Source organism: Bos grunniens, chromosome 28 (assembly GCF_055505025.1).
Source record: "Bos grunniens cultivar Pamir isolate PY7600 chromosome 28, Bosgru_T2T1.0, whole genome shotgun sequence".
NCBI classification, from domain to species: Eukaryota; Metazoa; Chordata; class Mammalia; order Artiodactyla; family Bovidae; genus Bos; species Bos grunniens.
Genome location: NC_141192.1, coordinates 4,250,159 through 4,269,812, shown reverse-complemented (window position 1 = coordinate 4,269,812; position 19,654 = coordinate 4,250,159). Strand labels below are relative to the sequence as shown.

The window sequence follows — 19,654 nt, the reverse complement described above, 5'->3', positions numbered from 1 at the left end:
TTCTTCAGTGCTCAGCTTTCTTTATAGTCCAACTCTCACATCCATACATGACTACTGGAAAAACCATAGCTTTGACTAGACGGACGTTTGTTGGCAAAGTAATGTCTCTGCCTTTCAGTATGCTCTCTAGGTTGGTCACAACTTTTCTTCCAAGGAGCAAGCGTCTTTTAATTTCATGGCTGCAGTTACCATCTGTAGTGATTTTGGAGCCCCAAAATAAACAGTCTGTCACTGTTTCCATTGCTTCCCCATCTATTTGCCATGAAGTGACTAAGATCATGGCATCCGGTCCCATCACTTCATGGCAAATAGATGGGGAAACAGTGGAAACAGTGGCTGACTTTATTTTTCTGGGCTCCAAAATCACTGTAGATGGTGATTGCAGCCATGAAATGAAAAGACGCTTATTCCTTGGAAGGAAAGTTATGACCAACCTAGAGAGCATACTGAAAAGAAGAGACATTACTTTGTCAACAAAGGTCCGTCTAGTCAAGGCTATAGTTTTTCCAATTGTCATGTATGAATGTGAGAGTTGGACTATAAGAAAGCTAAGCACGGAAGAATTGATGCTTTTGAACTGTGGTGTTGAAGAAGACTCTTGAGAGTCCCTTGGACTGCAAGGAGATCCAACCAGTCCACCCTAAAGGAAATTAGTCCTGAATATTCATTGGAAGGACTGCTGCTGAAGCGGAAATTCCAATACTTTGGCCATCTGATGCAAAGAACTGACTCATTTGAAAACACCCTGATGCTGGGGAAGATTGAGGGCAGGGAAGGGGATGACAGAGGATGAGATGGTTGGATGGCATCACCGACTCAATGGACATGGGTTTGGGTGAGCTCCGGGAGTTGGTGATGGACAGGGAGACCTGGCGTGCTGCGGTTCATGGGGTCGCAAAGAATCAAACATGACTGAGCGACTGAACTGAAGTGATGGGACCAGATGCCATGATCTTAGTTTTCTGAATGTTGAGTTTTAAGACCCCCCTTTCACTCTCCTCTTTCACTTTCATCAAGAGGCTCTTTAGTTTTTCTTCGCTTTCTGCCATAAGGGGAAAAGTTCTCGGAGGGCCCGTGACACAATTAAATACTACTGGAACCTACTGTAGGATGGGTGTGGGGATGGTTAGGAGGCTGAGTCCCACTTCAGCGGCCCTGCCCGGGGACACCACGTCGCCTCTGCCCCACTCCCACTTCTCCCTCCGGAGGTAGGGCACTGCGACTCCAGCAGGGATTCTGTGCCTCCTGCTCCCCATTCCCAACAGGAGGCACAGCCTGGCTCTCTCCCCACTCCCGCCAGCCCCAGCGAGCCAGGTGGAGGGCAGGAGCTAGAGGACTGACCAAAGCTCCACTGGACTAAGACGCTGCCCCCAGCTCTTCCTAAGCAGCGAGAGCGGCTCCAACCTAACGCGAACCCGTCGTGTGGGATTCAAAAGTTGATTTCCCGCGGGAGCCGGAGGACGCAGGGCTGGGTCCGCTCCCACTTACTTGGCCCGGGCCCTGAGGGCTGACCCGGCTTGGCCGGCGGGGTCCGGCCCGAATGCAGCTACGGTGCAGCCGTGGGCGAAGTCGAGGGTCGCGCTGCCCTCCCCTCGGGCTCCGGGGCAACTCAGCGGAGGCGGCAAGAAGAGACGCCGAGCCTCGAGTTCAGGCTCTTTGGGGACCCGGATTCCACTCCTGGCGGTGGGGGCGCATCTGCTCCACCCTAAGTCATTAGGGGAGGGAGCGAGACGAGAGCTGGCAGCTGCGCAAGCTTCCACCCAATAAAACCCGTGGGCCACGCCGCCCACGTGTTGTGAGCTCCTACGCTTGGTCGTGGGGGCTCCGAGGAGGACGGAGCCAGGAGCGATGTGGGCCGACTGGTCCAGGCCGCCCCGCCGAGGGTCCCGGAGTGGGCAGGCCGGCCCTGGGGAAGGCCTGCTGGGGTCGCAGCTCCGGGTCCCCGCCCGGTTGGCGCTCTCCTTGGGCTCCTGGGGCCATGCCACCCTGGGGACCTCCTCTCCACTTCGGGGTAAAGCAGGCATAACTGGAAGAGGGTAGGAGTAGTGCTTCTTTTCTCATATATTCCAGGAAACTTTTTGGATAGATGCTCAACTGCCACCCAAAACGGTGAGAATATCGTTCACTTCTGCATCCTTGATACCTGCAAGAGCTCCTGGCATGTGATAGGAGTCTGGTAATTACTGCTTACTAAATGAGTGCATGAATAAATGAATGGACGATGAGGCTTTTTTTCCATCCCACGATATCTTCCGAAATACATCCACTTCACAAATAAGCAGAAAATAAATGTTTGGGAAGCACCAGCGCTTAAACATCGGTATAAACAGGCTGTCTTATGTAAGGTATAACCACTGCCATATGTTATGAAGCACTTAAGAAAGGAAGTGTGGCTTTCCTGTTTCAGACTTGTTGAAAGTCGAATTCTGACAAATGAGCGCTGGAGGTGTGTGCTGTGCACTGCGTCTGATTGTTTCTGTAACAGTAGATAAATTAGACAGCTACAATAATCCAAGAGCGTTATCCCACATCCGGGAACGGAGCCAGCTGCCAAGTGGAGGAACACACGAAACTGAAGGAGGCCTGTTGGAGTTTTTAAAAGTCTCTGCTTCCAGCGTAAGAGTCACTTTACTTACTTATTTACATTTTATCTTTAAAAATTTATTAATTTTATTTTTAATCATTTATTTATGAAATCATTCTCTTTGGTCAAATATATATTGGTATGGAAAACATGTAATACTTATCTACCAAAAACATCATTTCTGACTGTTGTATTCCCTCAATACTATATACATTGACACAGGTTCAAGGATGTTATATTCCCCAAATGTTTTATATTCAGAATTAAATTTTAAAGGGCTGTGTTTTCCATAGTTTTAGCCTGGTGAGCAGGTTATTAAAAATACCCACTAAAAGGGCACAAGTCAGAATAAGTACCAACTGTAGGAACAAGGCATCAACCATCAGAATGATTGCCATACTGTTTATTTTAAAACAGCTTGCCCAGCAAAGCAGACCCTGCTTGTCTTCCTGATGCCCAAGGGTTTGCTTCTGACTCCTCTGCCCAGATCCTCTTTTTATGAATGATTGTATATAACTATCCCCAACCCTTGGCTTTCCAAGCTTCTCTGTATTCAAGCTAGCATTGAGTTAGGTTAGGTTCCTCAGACTTTGTGGCTATAATGAACAGTAAGAAATATAAATTACTGTGTGGCTCAGGGCACACGCACGCATGCGCACACACACTGATATATTTTCTTCTATTATATTTATTTTCATTAAAAACATGCTGACCCCTGGAAATTTCCTGGTGGTCCCTGGTGGTTAGGACTCTGCACTTTCACTGCCAAGGGCACAGGTTCAATCCCTGGGCAGGGAACTAAGATCTTGCAAGCCATGCAGCACAGTCAAAACAAACAAACAAAAAGGAAAGAAAGAAAAAAACCCATGCTTACCCCTGATGGATTTCACACCCAGGGCAGGAGGAGAAGGGGGCAAAAGAGGATACAATGGTTGGATGGCATCACCAACTCAATGGACATGAGTCTGAGCAAACTCCGAGACAGTAAAGGACAAGGAAGGCTGGCGTGCTGCAACCCATGGGTCGCAAAGACACGACTTAGCGACTGAACAAGTGGGTTGCAACCTGCAAAGCTGGGATACTGGCAGAAAGCTTTAAAGAAAGTAACTGCGCTGGGCCCTCACCTGCTGCCTGGCCTGGCTGCCCAGGCATTATAGTGGGAGCCACCCCTTGGGTGCTACCTGCTCTGAGCAGCTCTGTGGTCACGAAGACATGAAGACCTCTGCCTTTGGTCAGCTTGCACCTTCCAGATACCACCTCCCTGACTGATCATCGCAGGCCACGCACAGACCAGATGCTGTGTGTAGAACAGACATTTGGGCATTAGCAGAATAAGGAGGCATTAGCAGAATAAGGAGGACCTGAGAGAGATGGGGAGAGAAAGAGAGAGACACAGACAGACTAAAGAAGATGAAAGATGTAGAATGACCAAGCTGTCCCGGTTTTCCTGCTTTTGGCCTCAATATCCATATCCTGGGGAACCCCGCAGGCTCAGGAAAAGCAGAAATGTTGGTCACCCTACAAAAGAGGGACCAGGAGAGAGGAACAGAAAACACAGTCACTGAGAGATGATGCATTCATGTCCTGGGGCTGCTGCAACCAAGCACCCCAGACTTAAGCAACAGACATACATTGTCTTATGGTTTTGCAGGTCAGGGTCCAAGATTAAGGTATTGGCTGGGTTGGTTCATTCTGGGAAGGATCTGTTCCAGGCTTCTCTACTTGGCTAGTAATAGATGGCTGTCTCTTTCCTGTGTCCTCATGTCATCTTCCCTCTGTGCATGTCTGTGTCTGTCCAAATTTTCCCTTTTTGTAAGGACATGAGTCACATTGGATTAGGGTCCATCCTAATGACTTCGCTTTAACTTGACTTTCTCCGTAAAGACCCCATCTTCAAATAAAGTCACATCCTGAGGTCCTGAGGGTTAAAACTTCACAGATGAGTTTGAGGGGAACACAGTTCAGCTTGTAACAGACGTGAAGTCAGAGAGAGACACCCAGGGGCCGGGGACAGTGTCCTAAGCTGTCCCAGGTCTCACCTTTTGGTCCGTCTGACCACTGCCTGACCTGCTCCTGGCTGACCAGGAACTCTGCCCTAGCCTTCCCTGGGCAACTTCTCCTGCCATAAATCGAGACTTTTGCCCCCACTGTAGCCCTCCTCACCTGCCTGGGCTTTTATACCTGTTAGCTCATCAGCCTGTACATCTGGGTGGCACAGTTGGTAAAGAATCTGCCTGCCAGTACAGGAGATGCAAGAGACTTGGTTTTGATTCCTGAGTTGGGAAGATACCCTAGAGTAGGAAATGGCAACCCACTCCAGTAATATTGCCTGGAAAATTCCATAGGTACAAACGAATCTGACGGGCTACAGACCATGGGGTCACAGATTTGTTCACCACTGAGCACGCATGTATATATAAAGCTAATGATTGGCACATCCAGACTATGTTCCGCTCTTCACCTTCCCAGCCTTCACTACCTCCAGGTAACAAAAAAGATGCTCCATGCCAGCTCAGCAAGAACCCTAAATCCAAGATGGGCTTTCAAACAAGACCCAGCACACATTTGTGAAAAAAAAAAAAAAATTACAATTGAATAAAGACATCCAGGAAACAGAGAATCCACCCAGACAATGGAGTGAACCTATTCTAGTGGAAGGGAAATTTTGAGCTAATTTTTTTTTTCATTAGAAAATGTAATGGGTTTCTTTCATAGGTGGAAGATCTAAAATTATTTGTAGAAAAAAGAATTGGATTGGACTGGATAATGAAGATTGGGGGGAAATTTTGTATTTTAATTTAATGTGATAGAAGCAAATGTTGGTTCCTTTAGTATTTCTAAAACTGTATTATATCCATGACTGGCTGTTGTTCAAACTTATTTCACTCCCCCCAACCCCAGTTTGGATTAGTTTCTGGACCTATTATGTCGGGTGTGGCCTTGATTTTGCCTTAGGGTGGTTGCAGGATGATTCCTTGCCCCTTGACTTTGGGCTCAGCCATGTAGCTTGCTTTGGCCAATAGATGTTAGCAGTTGTGACTCAAGTAGGACTGGAAATTAGCCTCTACAGCGGGATTTGTCCTCTTGTACTTGTGCCATCTCCATGAGTAGAACTTCTTTTGAACGTCCCTTTCAGCCTGGGCCCACAGTGATACACCTTGGTGAGGAGCTAGTCCAGTTGAACGCACAGCTCAAAGAAGAGCTGCCCCCCTGAGCCCAGCCTAGCTCAACTAACCACCAGTTGACCTGAAATTATGTTTGTGTGTCACTGAGATTTTGTAGTTGTTTGTTACTCCATGATAGCTGACCCATACATTACTGTATCAGGTGAGCTTGGAAGGACAGCACAGCTAAGCAGAATCTGAGATGGGGAATAGCCTGGAGTAAATTCTTCATCCAAAGCATGCTGTAATTTGGTGGGTATTTTACTTAATATTTCATCTGCATCCATTTTGGAATTCCTGGATCAAAACTTCTTTTAGAACATGTCTTGAGGAACTGAACTCTGTCTACTGTCTAACACATAGCACATACAGATGATTTAAAATTTTGTTAAATGACTGTGGACATTCTGAATGGCTCCCAGAAGCTCCCAGGAGGCAGGGACAGGAGTTAGGGATGTGAATAAACAAAACATACAGGCTGAACTACTTTGCTCTTTCTCCCTGTCCCCCACAAAGGGCTAGTTGGTGGGCTTTTTGGGAAATGACATCTCTCTGTCCTTGTCTTTCTCTTACTCTCTATTTAGTAGGAAAAGTGCTATTTTGAGATGGTCAGCTTCAAGATCTGGGATTGGACTGTGCGATGGAGCTTTAGGGACAGGTGGCAACTCTGCCCTCTGCCTCCATTCTCTCTGGTGGCAGACACGTTCTGCACTGTCCTTCCTTAAAATGGAATAGAAGGAGGGAAATGTCAGTAAGGAGGTGCTGGGAAAGGCAACGGGAGGTCCGGCTTTACCCTGGAGAAGCAGTGCAGGGAGCCAGGGCCAGGCCACCTGTCTGGAGTCAGGCAGGAAAAGGGTAGATCACTTAGCTGAAATCCCTTATCTTTTTCTCCTGTGATCAGAGTAAGTTATTTAACAGCCCAGCCTCTTTACAGCTTCAACAGGGAGAAAAGGCAAACAAAGAGCACGTGATTTCCCAGGATCTGGGAGCCACCTTCCCCAGCAGGAGCCTCCTCTTCAGCAGACCTGCCTACCACTTAGAGGCTTTCCTGGAAGACCAGACCCATATCTGCTGCCTGATCCTGAAGTCCTGGAGTCCCTTCCTCATGTCTCCCTTCCAGCTGTCTTTGAAAGACTTTGAAGTTTTCAAAGGATTATTCTTTAATCCTATGCATCCTCACCACCTTGTCATGAACCTAAACCAGTCTTGGCTCCATTTTACAAATGATGAAACTGAGGCTAGAATGATTGTTATCAAGCTTTATACTCTGTGCTATGAGATATCACTTAATTTCTTTTATTCTTTTTAAAAATAAAATTATAATTATGAACTTTTCTTTAATAGAGAGAAGGAAACAAATGGTCTATGTTCCTATTACTCACATAACTGATGTTAACATTCTTTCTGGATCAACAATTCTATTTCTAGATGTTACTGCTTTCAGTTTCTATTTCTGTTTTATTCCATGAAGGTTAAAAAAACTTGATATTTAAAAAAATATATATATTTAAAAATATCAAAGGTTTACAGATATATAAGTGCAAGCAATTTTAGGCTTATGAAAACTTACAAGTGAGGATAAACAGTATTTTTCCTGAACCATTTGAGTAAACTGCCAACAAGAAGCCCCTCTTTTCCAAATACTAATTTTATTGTCTATTGCTTACAGAAAAGGACCTTCTCCTACTCTCCTGAAACACAACCATCATGATTCAGGCACTTAGCATTGAGACATAACTACCCTCTCACCCCCATGTTCCATTCAAGTTTCATCACTTATTCCAAGATGCTTGTCCCCCAGATACTGTGGAATGCAGTCTGCCCATTGGTAGCATCTCCCAGACTGGGGTCCTGGCCTCCTGTAGCAGCGAGTGGGGAAGTACAGGTCCAGATTTCTTGCTCATGGGCTCTGTTTTCTCAGGGAGCTTTAGATATTCTTGCTCTGCTCTTTGCAGGGCTCAGCTGCCACCAGGGGTTGCTGTTTCCTTCCCTGGCTGTTGCTGTTTCCTTCCTGTCAGCCAAAGGTCTGACAGCCAGCTCCTGCTGTGTTGGTTTAACTAAGAATGTCTACTTATCCCCTCTCAGGGGTATTTGGATGCTGGAGACAGAGCTTGGACTCTGGGTTCAAACCCCAACCCCACCATCTACAATCTGGATGAAGGGGACAAGACACTCCAGTTCCCCCAACCTCAGCTTTCTCACCTGTGATATGGTATGATCATACTTTATGAGGTGGGCGTAAGGGAAAGTACTTTTGTCTGGCATGGGATTTGGTCACTATTTTCACCGCCCCATCAGCTGCTCTCTGTTCTACACGGGCTTGAGCTAAGGCCTAGGAGCTCTGGGAAGTTGTTTAAAAGGCTCACCAGTAAGACCTCAATCCTTAGCCCCACATAGCTGCCCCATGAGGAGGAGATGTCAGTGTCTGAGTTCTTGCCCACACAGAGAACAGTTGTCTATAAGTGAGTGGTTTCTAAACAGGAAAGACTCTTCACTTTAGACTCCTGGAAGCCATCATTATGATTGCTGTTGTTCAGTTGCCAAATCGTGTCCAACTCTTCACGACCCCATGGACTGCAGCATGCCAGGCTTAACCTGTCCCTCACCAACTCCCAGAGTTTGCCCAAGTCTGTGTCCTTTGCCTCAGCGATGCCATCCAACCATCTCATTCTCTGTCACCCTCTTCTCCTTCTGCCTTCAATCTGTCCCAGCATCAGGGTCTTTTCCAATGAGTCGTCATAGTTAAGTTCTGTTAAATGCGTTCTTTCCTTCCTTTGTCACACGCTGTCACTGTGTGTGTACCCGTAATGGGCTCTGAGGGCAGAGGCAGGAGCCGTGCCCTGGACACAGGAGTATGTTGTATGAATATACACACAGGCTGTGCCACCTGCTTCTGCAGCAAGAACACATCATGGCACGGGGTCACTGGAGCTGGACTGAGAAGGAGGAGCAGCAGTTTCCCAGGGAGTCAGGCAGGGAGGAGAGTGACCCTGAAAGGAGACACAGCAGCCAGCCAGCAGAGGCTTGGGTGTTTGACGGGTAGGCTCTGGCCATTTGGTTTCTTAGCTGAGTGACTCTGGGGAAGTTGCTCAATCTTTGAGTCTCACTTGGTTTCATCAGTAAAACAGAAATAAAAATGCTCATCCTCAGAGCTGTTCTGATGATCCAATAGGGTATTGCCTGCCGAGCCCACTTGCACTTAAATGACAGCTGTCATTCTAGAAGGGGCCACTGCCCACCACTCTGGAACCATTTCCATAGTCAGCACTGTGGATGGTACCTCTGGGGTTACTTGGTGTGTGTGCGGAGTGGCTGGGAGATCTGGGCCGTGTCTGGTGGGTCATGGGGAGCCATGGAAGTTTGTTTTTCCCCCAGTTTTATTGAGATATAATTGACATATAACATTATGTACACTTAAGGTTTACAATGAGTTGATTTGATACACTTACATATGGCAAAACGATTTCCACCAAACCATTAGATAATATCTCCACCCTTTCACATAATTACCATTTCTTTTTTTATGATAAGAGAATTTAAGGTCTACCCTCTTGGCAACCTTTGAGTATATAATACAGTATTATAATCTATACTCACCCTTCTGTACTTTAGATCCCCTGCTGCTGCTGCTACTGCTGCTAAGTCGCTTCAGTCATGTCCGACTCAGTGCGACCCCAGAGACGGCAGCCCACCAGGCTCTCCTGTCCCTGGGATTCTCCAGGCAAGAACACTGGAGTGGGTTGCCATTTCCTTCTCCAATGCATGAAAGTGAAAAGTGAAAGTGAAGTTGCTCAGTTGTGTCCAACTCTTACTGACCCCATGGACTGCAGCCTATCAGGCTCCTCCGTCCATGGGATTTTCCAGGCAAGAGTACTGGAGTGGGGTGCCATTAGATCCCCAGAACTTGTTAATCTTATAACTGGAAGTTTGGACCCTTTGACCAGAATCTCCTCCCCATTTCCCCAAACCCCTGGCCTCTGGTAACCACTGGTTTACTTGATTTCTGTGAGTGGGAGCCATGGAAGGTTTTATAGAAGAGTTATGCATGTCTGACACTTAGGAAGTGTCCCAGAAGCAGAGATTACTCTCAAGAGGTCCTCCAGGTACATACGTGATTTTACCATGTGGCCTCCTGGAGGAAATGATAAGGCAGTATATTCAGAATTGGAGCAGCCTTTGTAATACACACTGTGCCATTTCAGGCAAGTCCTAAGTCACCTGGACTTCACTGGAGAAGAGCTTTCTTACTTGACTCTTGTTGCAGCAACCTTCGAGGCCTTTCCAGAATCTATGAGGGCCTCGCTGACTCTTCCCGAATGCCCCTCTGAAAGCCCCGACGTTCTCCAGCCACACTGCTCTCCCGTGATCTCCAGTGACCAGATACCTCCAGCCTCGGCGCCTTCGCCTTTACTGTGCGCCCTCCCTGGACCATCTGTCTGTAGCTGACCAATTTCCCCATAGCAACTCATTCTCTGCAATAATTGATTTACTTGTCCCTGGTCTGCCGTCCCCCCTGGGCTGGGAACTCCAGTATGACCCGAGGACAGGACACCTGTTTTGTCCAGCTCTGTGTCTGTCGGGAGAGTCAGGCTCACAGAGGCCTGCACTTGATATCTGTGAATGAGTTTATGAAAGGCAGGTCTTCTTATGCCCATTTCATGGATGAGGGCACGGAAGCTCAGAGAGAACAACAGTTCCAGCCCGCTGGCCTGGGCGGGGGTGGACGTGGAGAGGCAGGTTTGGCTGGCTGCAGCTGCGGGCGGAGGGGAAGGCTCGCGGGCGCGGCTCCGGGGCAGGCGCCCGGGTGCCCCGCGGCGGCTGGAGCGTCCTCGTGGGCGGCGCGGGGCGGCAGACTGGGCGGGGGCTGGCGGCGGCGGCGGCGCGGGAGGGAGCCGGGCGTGCGGGTGAACTGGCAGGGCGGCTCCGCTCCGCAAGCAGAGAGAGCGCCGGGTTGCCGGAGCAGGTGAGGCCGGCACGGGCCCTTGGATGCGCTCCGTGGGTTCCGAGGGAGGAAGGGACCTAGGTCGGAGGGGCCCCCGGGAAGCCGCGCGCTGCCTCCGCCAGGCGCCCGGTGGGCTTTACAGAGCCCGAGGCTCGGAGAGCCACAGTCGGCGCTGGTGCGGGGAACCCTGCCACTGGAGCGGATTTGGGCTCCCATAGCCTCGGTGCTCTCTGTGCGCTGCAGGCAAAGGAGGTAAGGGGTGTGTGGCAAGTGCGCGCGCCGCGGGCTTTAGGAGACAGGAGCTGTTTGCTGAAATTTCAGGAAACAAAGCAGACATCCTTGTCTCCATTCTTACCTCATGAAAAGATTATGTCTTTTGCATTAGTTTTCATCTGACGGCTGGGAAGGCAGGCTGCAGTGGAGGGCTCCCCTGGGGGTTGCAGGTGATCCCCCCTTATCATGAGAGCTGCTTGGGAACTAAACCTAGAGACGCTATTTCACTGATTTTGCATTATGGTCCACCCTACCCCTCCCGGAATCACCACCCTCGGGGGTGCCCCTGGAAGACCTGAGGCCTCCTGGTCCCCACTGGGCATCTTTGAGGAATGCAGTGGGAAGTGAGAGACAGTCTTGGTGTGCAGTCCTTTGGGGGAATTCTAAACCGCCCAGAAAGTCTTGAAGTGGTCAATGTGGCTGCAACTCAGCAGCCCTGGTGAGTGGGTGTGATTACTTCAAGGTGATCCAGGTGAAAAACTGCACTGATGGACACTCGCTTGGTGATAGCCCTGCAAGCCCACCTGTCTCCCCTGGAAGCTTGTGCTCTTGTGTTCTGCCCTCAGGAGGGGCCTCTGAGGTTCCAAACTGCATTGGGAAGGAGACAGCTCTATCTAAGAGTGTCATTCCATTAGGAACTCCAAGCCTGGGTCTGTTTGAGAAGGATGAGGGGCTGGAGAGGCTGGGATAGCCTTGGAGCTGCTGGGGAGGTGGAGGGGTCTGAGCCAATGTGCTGGGGCCCAAGGCCAGGGGACCCTGGGCAATGCCACCCCAGTGGGGCACCTTGTTGCTTTGCTGAGCCATGCCTCGGCACTGCAGGGTGCTCACCTGGTCAGGCTTTGTTGGGGACCTTGGATATCTGTCTCCAACTCTGCCTCTGCCATTTCTCCTGCCCCACATCAGCTCACCTCCTACTTTAACATAGACTTCCCTTCCTCCTTTTTAAAAAATCTGTCTGGCATGGCCTGGTGCCAAGGCCTTCAGAATCAGACTAACCAAGGTTCTTGTTCAGCTTTACCACTTACAGACTCTGGGGACCTCGGGCAGCTTCCTTTCATCTAACTGGGCCTCAGCGTCCTCCTCTTTGAAATGGAGCTGATATAAAATCCAGCCATATGGTTTTGCTGTCTTTGCAGATTGAAAATAGTTGGATACTGGCAATTTCATATAGTTCAGCCTAATAGAGCCTTTCTCCCATGTCTAGGGTGTGGATTAATGCTCAGGGAGATGTCTTGAGCCCAAAGCTGAGTAAAGATTAATGTCTGTCCCTTCTGCCCTGTCTCCCAGCAAAGCTGTGCCCTCCACAGTAAGACAAGACCACCCACTGCTCTTTGGGCTCTTTCCAAGATTGGCTCCTGCCTTCTCTCTCCTGCTTGTCTTTCCAAATTCCCCTTTCTGCTCTTCTGGGCATGGCAGGTTCAGTTGTCCCCTTCTCTCCCCAGGTCCCATCCAGGTACTGCCCTTGAGGCTACTTGGGTCTTCCAGGTGTCTGCAGGACCAGACTGCCACTGCCTGCCCACTGCCATGGCCTTCTCCCTACTGCCTCTGTGCACTTTCTACAGAAGGGATCTAACTTTCATGCTGACCTGGGGCTCAGGGTTTGAATAATTGCTGCCTCGCCCCTGGAGTCCGCTTCTGGAAATCCTCCGTTCCTGTGCACAGAGGACCTTTCTAGGGTGGGCTTTTATGGAGTAGGTTCCTTCCAGTGTCTGCAGCTCTGGAGAAAGATGCAAGGGCAATCTGGTAATTCTGCTCCTTTCTTGGTTCCCCAAAGATCTCCTTCCCATGTTGTTGCTTTCCCAGCCCTAGCACTTCCCTCCTCTGCCCCAGTCCCCGTTGTTGCGGAGAAGGGTTGATTTAGGTCCAGGCATCCATGTGGTCTAGTCAGCAGGGACTGGTGTGGAGTTTCCTGGCTCACTGGTGATCATCCCTTGTTTTACTCTTTAGAGACTGTTCGAAAGGGGGGCTGCAAGCCAAGTGGATCTTCATCGCTGCCTTCAGTGCTCCCATTCTAGATCCCACACGCTGCAATGAAGATCAAAGATCCCATGCACCACAGCTAAGACCTAGCATAGCCAAATGAATAAATATTAAAAAAAAGAAGTTTAAAAAAACCCAGAAGAAAAATTCTCTTGTCTCTGGGATTGGGTAACTGAAATAACTAAACGATAAACTGTCTTTGAATTCATGACAATCTTTCCATGGCCAAATGTGATTCATCTTTCTAAGTCAAATTAAATTTATAGTAAGTGACATTTACGATAGCTGACAAATATTATAGATTTTACTGACCTTTGGTTAATTTTGGTTATACCCTTTAAAAACTGCCTCTAACTTAGACTTGATCACGAAGAACATTTATATGTTAACAGTTCATAGATAGACACAACCATTATAAAGGCCCTAAAGAATGTCTGAAATAGGGCCCTTTTAAAACAGTACTTATTGAAATGGGGTCCAAGGACCATGTGATTAGAATCATATGGTTTGCTTGTTAAAGTACACATTCCTTGGCCCCATCCTGGACTCACATAACTGCATTTCCTGGTGAGGGACTCTGGAATCTGTGCTTTTGATCTGCTGCTGGACTGATTCTGATGTCTCCTTAAGGTTGAGAACGGCTTGTGGGATTAGTGATGACTAGAGAAGTCTGAGGAAGGGAAATCTGATGGTGTGTGGTGATACGATGGCACACCGCATCAAAATACCACATAAAATATTACTACCTGGAGGTTCTGGGGTCCAAATTCCAATTAGATCTTGGCAGAGAGTCCTTTGTGTTGAGGCGGCACCAGAGGAAAAGGACCAGGGTGACATGGAGGTGTGGACCAGGCCAGTTTCTGGGCGCTACAAGCTGTGACTTAAGCATAGCCATGGAGGGGACCCATAGGGAAGTTAGTGGGCAGCCCTTGACCTCGGCCTGATGTGTATGTACTGGGTCAGGAGGAGAGAGCTGGTGTACTGATGACCCAGTCTTCGGCATACCTGGCAGTCTTCAGTGCTGCCATTTGTCACTGAGAAACAAGGCTGGCAGAGTAGGTGGGGGCTGAGACCAGGAAGACACACTTCATGTCAAGCCCTGGGGTTCTGGTTCTGTCCTAAAGGGAATGAGGGGATGTCCCTGGTGGTCGGATGGCTAAGACTCCATGCTCTTAATACAGGAGGCTTGAATTTGATCCCTGGCCAGTGAACTGGATCCCACATGCCTCAGCTAAGCGTTCACATGCCACAGCGAACATCAAAGATCCCTTGTGCTGCAGCTATGACCCAGCACAGCAAAGTAAAGACATATCTTGTTTAAAAGGGCATAGGATGCCATGGAAGGACCTGAGCACATGGAAGAATGTGTTGCTATTTCTATTTGCATACAATTTGATAAGGAGATTTCCACCCATGCTCCCTAAATAATTCTGTCCCTGAACTCTGCATACAAAATTTCAATTTCTTTATCATCAGAACCACCTCGAACCCTGAGGTCAGAGGGAGTCTGTGGAACAGGTTCTGAGGTCAGACAGACCTGGGTTTGTATCTGGGCCCCATTGCTTATTAGCTGTGTGGGCTAATTAACTGTGGGCAAGCTGCTTTACGTCTCTGAATCTCAGGTTCTCTAGGTCTCAGCCTTGGGAAAGAAGCAGCCATGAACCTCTCTGCCTAGCCCCCACTCTTCCCTGGGTTCCGCACAGGAGGTGCTGTCCCTAAGTGCCATTTGTCTTCGCTTTACAGGCGTCACCCTTGAATCTCCTGGAATCTTCTCCCGTCCACCATGAACGCCTCTCACTTCTTGGCCTTGCTCTTCCTAGGATCCCCACAGGGTCAGAACAGGAGCAAGTCAGCGTCTCTGTACACTCCGTACAACTTCTCTGACCACTGCCAGGATTCCGTAGACCCCTTGGTCTTCATTGTCACCTCCTACGGCATTGAGACCATTGTGGGGGTCCTGGGCAACCTCTGCCTGATATGTGTGACTATTAGGCAGAAGGAGAAGGCCAATGTGACCAACCTGCTTATTGCCAACCTGGCCTTCTCTGACTTCCTCATGTGCCTCATCTGCCAGCCACTCACGGCTATCTACACCATCATGGACTACTGGATCTTTGGCGAGGTCCTTTGCAAGATATCCACCTTTATCCAGTGCATGTCAGTGACAGTCTCCATCCTCTCGCTTGTCCTTGTGGCTCTGGAGAGGCATCAGCTCATCACCAATCCAACAGGCTGGAAACCCAGTGTCACCCAGGCCTACCTGGGGATTGTGGTCATCTGGCTCATTGCTTGCTTCCTCTCCCTGCCGTTCCTGGCCAACAGCATCCTAGAGAATGTCTTTCATAAGAACCACTCCAAGGCCGTGGAGTTTCTGGCAGATAAGGTGGTCTGTACTGAGTCTTGGCCGCTGGACCGTCACCGCGTCATCTACACCACCTTCCTACTGCTCCTCCAGTACTGCGTTCCGCTGGCCTTCATCCTGGTCTGCTATGTCCGCATCTACCAGCGCCTGAGGAATCAGAGGCGGGCGTTCCACAAGGGCACCTGTAGCTCGCGGGCTTGGCAGATGAAGCGGATCAATGGGGTCCTTGTGGCAATGGTGGCTGCCTTTGCTGTGCTTTGGCTGCCCCTGCATGTGTTCAATAGCCTGGAAGACTGGTACCATGAGGCCATCCCCATTTGTCATGGCAACCTCATCTTTTTGGTGTGCCACCTGCTTGCCATGGCCTCCACCTGTGTCAACCCTTTCATCTATGGCTTTCTCAACACCAACTTCAAGAAGGAGATCAAGGCCCTGGTGCTGACTTGCCAGCAGAGTGTCCCTGTGGAGGAGTCTGAGCATCTGCCTCTATCCACAGTGCACACGGAAGTCTCCAAAGGGTCTCTGAGGCTCAGTGGCAGGTCCAACCCAATCTAGCCAGGTCTAGGGCTTCTTCTTGCTCTGTTCATTGCCAGGCTCTGCCACCTAGCTAAGTGGGCACATTTCAACCTGGGGGTGGCCTTCTGTCATTACTGGCTTTGTGGGGCCTAGATAGGGTAGCAAGGGCCTGTTTCTGTATCCAGTTGCCTTGTGAAGCCTGGTGTTCATATGGTTCCGCTATTGTTCCTGGAAGAATTCTGAGTCTGGATTCTGCAGGTCATGTATGGTATGTCTTGCAGCCTGAGCAGATGCCAGAGCTGGAGATGGTCTGATTGTTGCAGGCAGAGTTCATCCTGGTAACTCAGCAACGTGTGCCCAGCCTGGAAACCCAGGAGTTTTATCTCCACCAGTGAGACTGTGAAGACACGAGTGAAAAGCATGTGGAGTCAGAGTTCTGGACCTTGGTCAACTCCTAACATTTTTGGGAGACAATATTTGTGGATGGGCTTTGTACACAGCAAAGAGTTCTGTGGTAGCAGACAGTGAGATTACTCTACATCACTGGCACATCCAGCTGCAGAGAAGGGACCCTGGCAGCCTGCACACACTCCTTTGCAGTAGACAAATTAGCCCTGAGCAGCAGGAATTCTGGGATTCACATCTTTCTCCATCATTTTTCTCTTTTTGCATCTGCCACCTTGAATGAAAGCACTGAGTCCTAGCAACGGGCTGCCAGGGAAGGAGCATGTCTTTCTCTCTATGTCCTGTAAGAGCTCTGGAGAGGATTCGTTTGTTTGTTTGTCTTTTAAGATTCTGCACCACATTGGCTATAACCACATGTCATGTAGTTCTCTGACCAGGGATTGAACACAGGCCCACTGCACTGGAAGTGCAGAATCTTAACCCCTGAGTCACCAGGGAAGGATTCTGATAGCTCAGTCCTTAACCAATGACTGTGACCAAGTAGCTGGAATACTTTCTGTATGCAGGCCTGTGTCCCTTGTTAGATCAGAATGGTGGGGTCAACCCTACTAGAATCACATGGATAAGCAGGATTATTGTATCAGGGGATAGAGGTAGTCCCCCCAAACAGAAGTAGTTTTGAAGGGGAGAGAATGAATTGGAAAGAGTTTTGGATGTCAGATAAGATGACTTGGATGTGGAAGAGAGAAGGAAGAGTCCCAGGTTCCAGACTTGGGAAAGTGGATACATGTCAGGTCCGTTTAGTGCAATGGAGAGGGTTTTTGGTTTTTTTGGTTTATCTGTATGCATTCTGTGTTTGAGGCCCTCTTGGGTGTGCAGATGGATAGTCAGATGCTTGAGTCTGGAGCCCTAGAGAGAGCTTTGGACAAGGCCTAACCAAGTCATGCTGAGGGATGGGGCTGAGATGTGACTAGATGGGATGTGGGCTATCTGGAGCTAGATGTGGGCCAAAGGAATTCCAGGTTCCCAGAGCTGAATCTGGCGATGGGACAGCGAGGTCAGCAAACAAGTTGGGGTCCTGGGATACGGGGTGGGGTGGTGCTCAGCAGGAGGCTCTGCTGGACAGGGCGGAGATGCTATTTTCCCAGAGATGATACCAGGGAAGTTGCCCTTCATCTCTTTTCTGTGGTCTTTCTTCTTTAGAGAATCAAGGACTGCTTCAAGGTCAAGCTTCTTGACTAGAAGATGGGAGTTGTTGCTGTGACTTACTGCTTTGTAGGGATACAGTGATGCCTGAGAAAATCCTGAAAAGACCTGCACGTTCTTCAAAGAAGAAATTTTTGCTCCCTACACCCTGTTGAGAGATGGTCGGTGAGGGAGGAGTGAGCACAGCTGTCATTTCTGTCTTAATGTGGGTCATGCTAACTTGGATAGACATCCTTTAGTGACAGGTTCCTTGGCCTGGCCTGGACTGGTGATAAGACTTCCCCAGAGTGTCTCTTTAAGGTTCTGATACATCTCACAACGGCTGCAAATGTATGGACATAGACAAGACTGGGGCTTCTGGGTCCTGAGAATACACTGGGCAAGGATTTGCAGAGCATATTTAGATGCCTCCTTAGTTGAGAACAACCAGGAACTTCCTACTTCGGGCAGCGGAGAAGGCTTCTGCAGGGTGAACTTGCCAACGAACCATCGAAGAGGAGGGTGCTTATGAATGGGGCTGTGTAATCATGGCCCTTGAGGTTTCTAGTTGTTTAAATGTCACCCTTTATTTGAAACTGATTCTTGTCAGATTCTGAAAACAGTTTGTCGGTGCAATTGTGTACCAGTATGGAGCTCTCTTAAAGTACATTTCCTTTCATTCATGAAGCTATTAACGGGCATTCAATTAGTCGCTCAATCAACTGCCAAGGAAACCACACTGAAAATAGGGTATGTATTCAGAACAAAGAACTTCAACTCATTGCGATAGTCATATCTCCTTTACAGGTAGCATGCTTTGTGATGGCCAGCAACCTGCTGCCACCTTGTAAATGTCATTTGCAGCCCCTGACTTTCAGGTGTGGGGGTGGATCTACAAAGGATTTCTTAGAGAGAGACCTTTTCATACCTTTACTTTTAAAGGCCCACGTGCCTGAAGCAAGTGGGAGATGCGTGCAGTATCTGGCAGGTGTGAGCATCAGCCTTCTTCCTGAGCCCCAGGACACTGTCAGGGTGTGCTGCCAGTCAGCAGTGAGGCCTCCATCAATGGAGGTGGAGGGAATACTGCGGTTCTCATCAGAAGGTTTAACTCTTCAGAGGAGATGGCAGGTGTCACCTTTCATCCAGTATTTAGCTTTGAAACAGTTAACGATCACTTGATTTATGTAAGATAGGGAGTGTTTCAGCATCTGTGAGATCTGGAATCTGTGGCTATGGGCAGGGCACGAGGGCCTGGAGCCTGAGCTCTGGGGTGGACGCAGCTGCTGGCCTTCATCCCCACTCACTGACACCTTCTCTGCGGGTGGCATGGCTGAGTGCCCTCCAGGTTGGGCAGGTATGAAAACAACTACCTAGTGTAATGATAAAAGTGATCACAGAGTTCAGGAGGAGGAGCCAGACATTCTTCACGAGGGCCTTTGGGGTAACGTGTCTGCAAGTTTACAGGGCCAGCGGGATGCAAAAAGGCTCATGTCATTGGGAGCCATGGAGGTAGCAGATCCAGTGCATCTGGAGATGGGGGTGCTGAGGGTAAGCCTGGACAGAAAGGGGAGATCTGGTGTAGGAAGCCTCACATCCCAGGCTGAGCAGTTTGACTCTATCACGCTGGCGAGGGAAGACGCTAAGCGGCCTTAGCAGAGGGTGCTGTGGTTAAGTTTAAGATTAGGAAAGCTGCCTTTGACAGGAAAAAAGAACTGGGGAAGTGAGAACTAATTCATTCAGCTGATTCCTAGTTTAGCTATTCTCTGTAGGCTGGCTTCAGAGACACTGGTCTCCTGCAGAGCTCCAAGAAGCTGTCTCCATTTGAATGCTGAAGACGTTCAATCTTAGCAGATCACTGCCATGTCATAGGCTGGAACCCCAACCCTGGGCAGCTCCCCAACTCTGAATGCTAAGCTGGAAGAGTAGGGCAGACGACCAGAGTTCTGCCAGGAGAGGTGTTGGTGTTTCTCTAATCATAAAAGCCCAAGGCTGGGGTTCCTCTGCTGGAGTCCAACACCAGCCCAGCTAGATCCCCATGCTCAGCCCTGGAACAGGTCCACAGGCTGTTCTGGGGCTTATCTCTATGGGTTTACTTCACTGACCCCTGTTCCAGTAGGCAGTGTGTAGACCGCCAGGTAATTTTTCCTTGTTTGCTCAGGAGCTTGGGGCCCTAATGCCATGTCCACAGCCTTTTGATTCAGCTGGCTAAAGGGAGGCCCTTCTCACTCACAAGCACAGAGTCC

The 19,654-nt window shown here is 49.2% G+C and overlaps 1 protein-coding gene across 1 annotated transcript; it reads left to right on the top strand.

Moving 5' to 3' along the window:
• Window positions 1–14,694: 14,694 nt before the first annotated feature.
• Window positions 14,695–18,370, top strand: NPY4R2 (neuropeptide Y receptor Y4-2). The gene is made up of 2 exons (XM_086382903.1): window positions 14,695–15,844; window positions 17,430–18,370. Exons 1-2 carry the CDS (start codon window positions 14,727–14,729, stop codon window positions 17,488–17,490), a joined length of 1,179 nt encoding a protein of 392 aa, XP_086239029.1. The 5' UTR covers window positions 14,695–14,726; the 3' UTR covers window positions 17,491–18,370.
• The last annotated feature ends 1,284 nt before the right edge of the window (window positions 18,371–19,654 follow it).